Source organism: Coffea arabica, chromosome 7c (assembly GCF_036785885.1).
Source record: "Coffea arabica cultivar ET-39 chromosome 7c, Coffea Arabica ET-39 HiFi, whole genome shotgun sequence".
NCBI lineage: Eukaryota > Viridiplantae > Streptophyta > Magnoliopsida > Gentianales > Rubiaceae > Coffea > Coffea arabica.
This window is the reverse complement of record NC_092322.1, coordinates 18,225,268-18,234,028: the sequence shown is the minus strand read 5'-3', so window position 1 is coordinate 18,234,028 and position 8,761 is coordinate 18,225,268. Positions and strand designations below refer to the sequence as shown.

Below are 8,761 nucleotides of genomic sequence, written 5' to 3'. Positions count from 1 at the left end.
AGATTGGTTTGTGGATGAGTTTGAGGGATTTGACTACTGGTTGGGTTCACCAATACATAATTCGAATGCATATAGGAAAAGTCTGAATTTAATCGGGCAAAGGTATTTTCAACAGGGTTAGCGAAAGGAAGAAAGAAAGGTGTTTGGGTATTGGATGTGTGGGGTGGTTGATAGTCTTGTGCAGGTGGGTGATTATCGATAGATTCTTGGTCGTTTGGGACACCACCACCATTGTTGCTGGCGACCAGCTGATCAATTACACGCCTTTGTGCGGCCATTTCAGCACTTAACTCATTGAACTTGGCAAGTACCTCACTTAACTGAGCTCCCAATACTGTGAAGTCCGGTGATGTAGCCATAGCAGATCTTTCCGAAGCTTCAGGCGCTGAACTCATGTTTACAGACTATCTCAAGGCTCTACTTCGGGACCTGGTGATGATGGGGCTTCTTTGGGTAGCAATTGTGAAAAATACCTGATAGTGGAGAAAAGAAACTCATTTAGGGTTGGATTTTCTGTCAAATTGCTGTGATTTATTCAAGAAAAAGAAAAAAAGAAAGAAAAGAAAAGAAACATGAGTTAGTAGATATCTAAATAATTTGGATGCATGTCCTATGGGGGAGCCCTTTTCTGCCAAGGGTAGGCCTAACATGATGCAACACCTTCGAAATGAGACCTGTTTATCAAACCTGTGTTTCGAAAAATAACTTTGCAACAGATAAGGATCATTTCATTGATGGATTTCAAAATATCATACATCATCTACATCATTTCTCGAAGTTGATTTCGTACAAGATCATTAAACTTTTTCAATTTATCTATCACAGCATCTTTTGGCTCTCTGGAATAGGGATTCTGCATGCGTTCAGTTTGATCATACAACTTGCCACACTTTCTCTTCAATTCCTGGTGTCTTTCTTGCATTTCTTCACACAGTCTTTTATTCTTCTCTGCTAGACCCTTATTCACTTCCACAGATTGCCTTAATTGTGCATTTTCTATGTCTTTCACCTCAATGATTGCCATTAGTTTCTTGACTTCCTCGGACTGTTCCATCAATGGTCGCCCAGCACCAGATTCTCTGAGCCACTCCTCGTATTGAGGGGTAACCAAAGCCATCTGTTTAAGTTGCGGAACATAAGCGATATCCTCATCATCGGACAGCGTTTCCCAAGGTTCGACAATTGATACTTTCATCGGAATTTTGTCTGGACAGATCCCCTTGCCAAAACTGATGGTGAAATCGGTCAAGTCAGGTGTGAGTGGTACTCCTTGAATGCGTCCTAACTGTCTGAGAAACCTTTTCGGAGTGTATGCCATGATGCCTTGAGTTCCCAATAACGGTATCAAATCTGATGACTTGGCGCGCAGAACAGGGTTAAAACAGTCGGTCCAGTCTAGTACCCATCTAATCTTTTGATCTAACAATACCCTCAAAAAGTCCAGCCATTCCGATGCACTTCTTGACAAATTACTTTGGTCAACTCTCTTATGATGGGTAGAGATCCAATTATACCCAATCAATGGCAGACCATCAAGAGCAGGCAACTGTCTTCGAAAATGTTCCATGGCCCATATATGCAAAATTCGATTTGATCCATAAAAGAACTTTGACCCCCTTTGGCAGTTGGTACACGCAACAAAAATGTCAGCTAACACAGTCGGTACTATAGAGGCTTGTCGATCCTTAATTCCAAAAAACAAGTCAGACAGGAGTTTAGTGATTTTGAAACCAATTTTCTTATCTTTTCTAGAAAACAAATAAATCCCCGCCATCACAAGTCCATACACCAGCGGCCTCTTACATTCCCATGTTACCTTAGATGTAAATGAAAAATCATTCGAATACTTATCAAACTCATCTTTCATTGCGAATCTGTCAAACAAAAATTTTACATCTATGCTCTGATCTGATCCTTGCACTACAGACTCTTTTAATCCAGCAAAATGACAGAATTCAATCTTGCCAGAAGCAATCGGAAATATCACTGTTGTACCCTTTACTGGCAAATTCAGAAGACCGGCTACCTCTTCAATGGTCGGAGTCAACTCCTTATTTCCTATTCGAAATGTTGAACCATCGGAATCCCACAATTGAATTAAAGCTTCTACCAAATACCCATCTGATTCAATGTCTTTGAAATCCCCAATTGGTCCAAGGTAGGAGGCAACCTGATTGATCTCACTAAATGAAAGAAGCCCTGGCCATCTTCGAACCTCCATTGGAACTGTCAACAGCTGACTGATTTGTTGAGGTCTGTCCATCTAAAGCATGTAATCTCGATTAAATACCTTACATACAGGCCTCACTTCTCCAGTTTTACAAGAATTTAAACATGAATATCCCATAGAGGGTTAGTTACCCAGGGAAAACAAGGCTAGTATATTCCTAAAATGGGATCCCCTAAATGACATTCCCTCTAGGGTTAATGCATGATGTCGGTTTATTAAACGCATAAATATGCAATACGATAATTGAAACATGGTCTAAGGGTACCCTATTTAGATGCCGGGGTAGGCCTAGAATGACATGCATATATATATACATAGTATTAATGCAATAAACCAAAATTTAAACGTGCTATTTACAAAGGGTGGTCTGCCTTAACGAATACCACGTCAGGACTCTTATTTCTAAAGTTTGTGAATGTAGTGGAGACAAAAATCAAGAAAAGTTAGTTCAATCAGATAAATTCACATAACACATTGTAGCAAAGTAATACACAGAGATAAAACAATAAAAAAAAGAGGGATTGGATCCCTCCCCTCGTGAATAGTGTTCCTAATAGGGTAAGACAGACTCTACCTTAGGTAAACTATCATGGATGCATGAGGTATTGGCTTACTAATGCATCTAAACTCGATAGGTTTTAGGTCCCCGGGCCTTCAGACTTGGAAACCAAAGGTCATCAACCCCAAGGTTCTTTGTCGGTGGCTCGAGCGATTCCCCAGACATTGCTACGCGAACGTCGTACCACGGCCACATGTCCAAGTGAATCTATCAAAAATTCTCAATTTTCGACTAAAAGCTAAAGGCTATCAACCCAAAGTTTAAAATGGAAGATTGAGTGACCCCTCGGATCATGCTACGCACACGTCGTGTCGCGATCACACGTCCAAGTGGGTCGCCTAATCCTAACAGGGAAGAGTGGCGTGACAAGCCACTAAAAGAAAAATAAATAAGGGATAAAAAATAAAACGTATGCACGTATGCCAGTGCTTGGTTTGGAGGGGAGGGATCGAGAACCAATGCGAGACTCTAGGGTAATATTCCCCACCCCCAAATGCAAAGCGCGATACATATAAGTAAATAAATAAAAGTAAATAAATAAATCATTCATCACATATACGAGGAACGATAAACGAATACGAGGGTGAAATGCAAAATATCCTAAAAGAGAAAAATGCAACCTAAAACATCCAAATATGATAAATATAAGGGTTAAAACGAGAAAAGACGACTAAACCAAGTGTTTGGACTCTCTTACGTTCCCCAGTGGAGTCGCCAAGTTGTCGCGCCCCATTTTTCGTGATGAAAAATAAAAAAAAGCTTTATAAAAGAATGTGATTTATTAATAATAAATGAAAAAAGACCTAGAATGGGACTTTGAAAAATGCGACGATTTGGATCCAAAATTTAGTCAAAAAGGGTTTTTAAAAAAAAAAAGAGGAGTCACCACTTGGTATTGAGTTTTGGTGTACCAAGTCACCCAAAAAGTGTATTTAAATAAAATAAAATAAAACCCTTTTCGACAACTCCAGATCTTTGAAAAACAAGAGAAAATAGATTCGGGAGTCACGGTTGGAGAAAGGGAAGGCAAAGGTTCGATTAACTCAAACCTAAGGCACCCTTTCAATCTAGTCTAAGCTAGTTGCGAGGTTTAGCCCAAAATTTTCCAAATCTAACCCTTAATTTTATCATATTTGAATGTTTTCTACATGAATGCAAAAATAAAATATCGAAAGGGACAAAATGTTCATTCAAGGGTTTAATTGAACCAATCACGTTTATTGCGAAGGCCAAAATGAATTCTTGAAGGTGTCACGAGGATGCAAATGATAAAAAAAGAAAATAAAATAAAATAAATTATATACATATATATATAAGTGATCAAAGAAAAAGGGAATGCAACATAAAGGGTACGGGAGGCGAAAAAACTCGTGACATAATTTTCTTATACATGGATTAATAGGGTATTTAAACTAGAAAGTTATAATCACCCATTTCCTATGTTTGAAAAATAATTACCCTAACATGAACAAGCAAATGAACTAACTTAAATGAGATGCAATTCTAAATGACATGATTAGCACCTATAGCGGGTAGGGGATAATATAATAGGAAATATCATGCAAATGAGAAAAGATCCTAAAAATGAAAATATGCATGAAAATGTAGTGAATAACATACAAAGATGAATCTAGCGCAAGATGACCTAAAGGGTCTAGCGTTGGACTAACCCATTTCTAAAAATCCTTACTAGCGTTGGACTAGCAAGTAAGCGGAGGGAGAAACCACAACTAGCGTTGGACTAGTGTGGTGACGTCATGCATTAACAATTCATAGTGAAACAAATAAAACATAAATTAAAACAAATAAACACATAAGAGCACGAAGCACATAACACGTAAACATAATATCTAGATGCCAAAATCCTAAGAAAAGCGAATAAAACACATAACACATAAGCCACATAAACACGCAACCTATCTATTACATCGGGGAGCGCCTAACTACAATCTAGAAGGGAAAAATATAATAAAACAAATCTAAGTATCCTATCTATTACATTTTGAGGTATTTAAATGCCTTTCGAATCATTATAAAAATTAACTAAAACATATATAAGAAAATTTGAATGAATATTTAAATCAAATAAATAAAGCATATAAAAATATATAAACACATAGGAACAAATAGGAGCACATATGAGCACGTAATTGACATTGAAATAATAAAATAGGGGTACCTCCCGTTTGAAGTGGTGACTAAATGGAGTCAAATTATCCTATTTATACTCATAATGAACAAAAGGATCATGGCACCAATTTAATTGAAAAAGAAAATAATAATACAAGTACTAAATTCACACTAATATATCAGACGTAAAGAAATTTAAGTAAATCTAAAAATTCCAAATTAAGTATATTCAAAAGTAGCATAATTAGCTATTAAAGAAAAGAAACAATCATAATAAAGAGACTCAAAATTCATCAGGGACCGAATTGCAAAAATTAAAAAAACTTTTGGGGATAAAAATTATATTTTTCAAAGTTCAGATGTCAAAATTAAATAAAAGATAAAATTCAGGGACTAAAGTGCAATTAATTTAAGGACCTAGATCAAAGGAATCTAAAATATTATGGGCCGTAGTGAAAATACTCCAAAGATCAGGGGCCAAAGTGCAAATTTTGGTTTCTGATTTGGGAGAAGAAAGGCCATCGGGCCGTTGTTTTTATTTATTTGGGCCGGATACTACCTAAGCCCAACCCAAAATCCAGAAAAACGAGCAGGCCAGCCCGTCATTTTATCACTCAAACCCGACCCAGAAATACATGGGCTCCAGCCTCCTAACCCATCCGAAACCCAAAGGAAAAAATAAACCAAAGCCCATTTCCGAAACCCAACCAAAACTAACTCCTGGCCCAACCGAAGAAAAAACATTAGCCCAAACCATTTTCTTTCTTTTCTTTTCTTTTTTTTTCTCTTCTTCTTCTTTCTTTTCTTTCTTCCCCGTTCGATCCGTCTCTTCTTCTTCCCAGGCAAGCTGAAGCTTCAGCTTCAGCTGGCGGCCATGGTGGTCGCCGGTGGCGCCGCCGCCGCCGACTGCCACCGCCGGTGAACTCTCCGGTCACCAAAAATCCTCAAAATACACCCTTTCACTCGATTTTTCACGTAGGTTCTATTTTTGGGCTTAGTTTTAACAAAAAAGGACTCGAAAGTGGCCAAAATGACAAGAAATCAGTCCAGTTTTGATTTTTCAAAACAACATACCCTTCACCAAAAATCATAAAAATTATACCACAACACTCTTACATCTCCTACAATACAAATATGATTTTATTTTGACAAGAAAACAACATAAAATGGACAAAATAAAGCAAAACAGCCCCTAGAATTCTTTTTGGTATTTTTTCAAACAATTAACATGCATTCACAAGAAACATTTTCTTTTCCTTTATCTGGTTCATGCCATTTCCCAAATTTCAGCAATACCACAACAACAATGCAAAGTAGCAAAAGCAGGAGAAAATAAGCAACTAAATATGAATTTAATGTGAAAAACAAAACTGAAAAAAAAAAGAAAAAAAATACCTCTAAGATATTGCAATCACTTGGTTGAGCTTTGTGGCGAGATTCCTGAATTCCAATGGTCTGACCGCTAATTCCCTTGCTTCTTTTATGGCTTTGTCTGTTGGGAACAAAGAAAAGTCCGAGAGATGTATTGGCTTGGAGTGTTTTTTGTTCTCTTTTTTTCTTTTCTTGCCCTTTTGAGGGAGAGAGCCGAGAGTTTTTTTTCGTCGAGAAAGAGTGGAGTGTTTTTTGTCTTCTGTTGTGAGAGAGAGAGCCCCAGTGAAGAGTTAGAGTGGAGTTAGTTTTTTTCTTTCTTTGCTTGTCTGATTTTTCCCTCGTGTGTGTGTGTCTCGAGAGAGTGAATTGAGGGAGTCATTTTTCTGTCTTTTTGAGCCCCCAAAATCGCCGTTCCTTTTGTCTGTCCCCCGAGAATAAGGAGGGAACCAAGGGATCTTTGTCAAATGGATTTAGTTGTTTTTTTTTTAAATAAATCTACAAAAATGAGACAAAATATACTTAAAAAAATGCAAGAAAATAAATTGCTTATTAAATAGAAAATATTCGAGAAAACACAAAATTTGACAAAAATTTGGTGTCTACAAAAGGGATTATTATTGAGCATGCATAAAGACTCTAGGGTGACACTCCCTCGCCCCAAATGCAAAAATGCGATAATATAAATGAAAATAAACAAGTTATTCATCACATATATGGAGAGCGGGAGGCGATTATGTGTGTAAAATACAGAAAATCCTAAAAAAGGTAAAAGAAAAAGAAAAAATGCAATTTAAAACATCCCAATGTGATATGTAAAAAGGTTAGAAAAAGAAAAAAAATCAACTAAACCAAATGGTTGAATTCACTAGAAAAGCCCTAGTGGAGTCGCCAACTGTTACACCCCATTTTTTGAAAAATAAATTTAGGTGTTTAAAAATATTTTTTTTGATTTTAGAAAATCAATAAAGAAAAAAGGGTCTAAAATGGGACTTCAAATATCCGATGGTTTTGGCCCAAAATAATAGTCTAAAAAAGGATTTCAGACTATTATAAGAGTCGCCACTTGGTATTTAATTTATGTATACCAAGTCATCCAAAATATATTTTTAAATAAATAAAAAAATAAAACCTATTTTAAACGATTCCATGTCTTTGAAAACAAGAGAAAAGAGTTCGGGAGTCACGGTTGAAGAAAGGGAATGCAAAGATTTGATAGGTTCAAATCTAAAGTACCTTTTCAACTTAGTGAAAACTAGTTGCGAAATTTAGTCGAAAATTTTTCTAATCTAACCTATAAAATTTATCATATTATGATGTTTCTATATGGATGCGAATCTAGACCTAGAGATATCGAAATGGCTGGAATGCCTCTTCAAAATTTAGTTGGTGCAAATCACATTAATTGTGACGTCCAATAGTGATTCCATGAAGAGGTCACGAAAAATGCGAAAGATAAGAATTGAAAAACGAAAAATTATAATATTAGATAAATATATATGATCTAAAAGAGAGGAATGCAATATAATGGGGACGGGAGACTAAAATTCATGGTATAATATTCCTTCTTATAGAGGGGATGAGAGTGTGCTAAAACTAAGAAATGCAAACTGAAGAAAACATCTAAACGACTAACGTTGGAATTGGATTTTGATCAAGAAGTGAGCAGGATGCTTAACCCTAGCTCAAAAGAAAATTTTCGGAAACTCTCTCTCTTTTCTTCTTTTTCTCTGCCTTTCTCTTTGTTTTCTCCCTTGTCTCTGTTTTCCACTGCTCTCCCTTTCTTTACTTACCCTAATTGCTCCCTAAGAACAAAGGTGGAGATGGAGCCAGGTTTTTGTGGCTCATTTGGAGCCATTGGATCAATTTTATTCCTAGATGTTTCTTGATAAGGATTAAGGGGTGATCTGGCCTTATACTGTTAAGGCTTGGAGCAAAAAAATCAAGTGAAATTTGATCAAAATTTCCAGCTGCACATCTGTACTAGTGCGTTGCTTCTTGTATGAAGCATGAAGATGAAGCATGTGTGCACACGTGGATTTTTTTTTTTTTGCAAAACTGCATTTTTCATTTTCTTTTTTTCCTTCTTTTCTTTTTAAACTTTTTCCTACAAAATCAAGTAAACAAAAAATGATTTTGTTTAAATAACTTGTTCATTTTTTTTCATTTTTCTTTCTTTTTCACTTTTTTTAAATGAAAGATATCAACAATAATAAAATGAAATAACTAAAAAATAAAATACAAATGAACGAATTAGCCATTTTTTTTGGTGTCTACAAGTACATTTCAATAAGAGTGAACGACTTATGAAAAAAGAAAAAGACCAAAAAAGAAGCACGAGCAGGCTCATCAAGTGGAAAATCTTATAAAATTTTAAGTTGTCCGATGTCTTATTATTATTATTTTTTGCCTGACATACACATGCCACTATTTATTTGTATACTAACTGTGAATTGGACACATCATCCAATTAC

The 8,761-nt window shown here is 36.0% G+C and overlaps 1 protein-coding gene across 1 annotated transcript; it reads right to left on the bottom strand.

The window, feature by feature from the left end:
• Positions 1 to 702: 702 nt before the first annotated feature.
• Positions 703 to 6,730, bottom strand: LOC140010237 (uncharacterized). Its single transcript, XM_072056788.1, has 2 exons — positions 6,315 to 6,730; positions 703 to 2,263 (listed from the first exon to the last, which is right to left on the bottom strand). Exon 2 carries the CDS (start codon positions 2,261 to 2,263, stop codon positions 761 to 763), a length of 1,503 nt encoding a protein of 500 aa, XP_071912889.1. The 5' UTR covers positions 6,315 to 6,730; the 3' UTR covers positions 703 to 760.
• Positions 6,731 to 8,761: the final 2,031 nt, after the last annotated feature.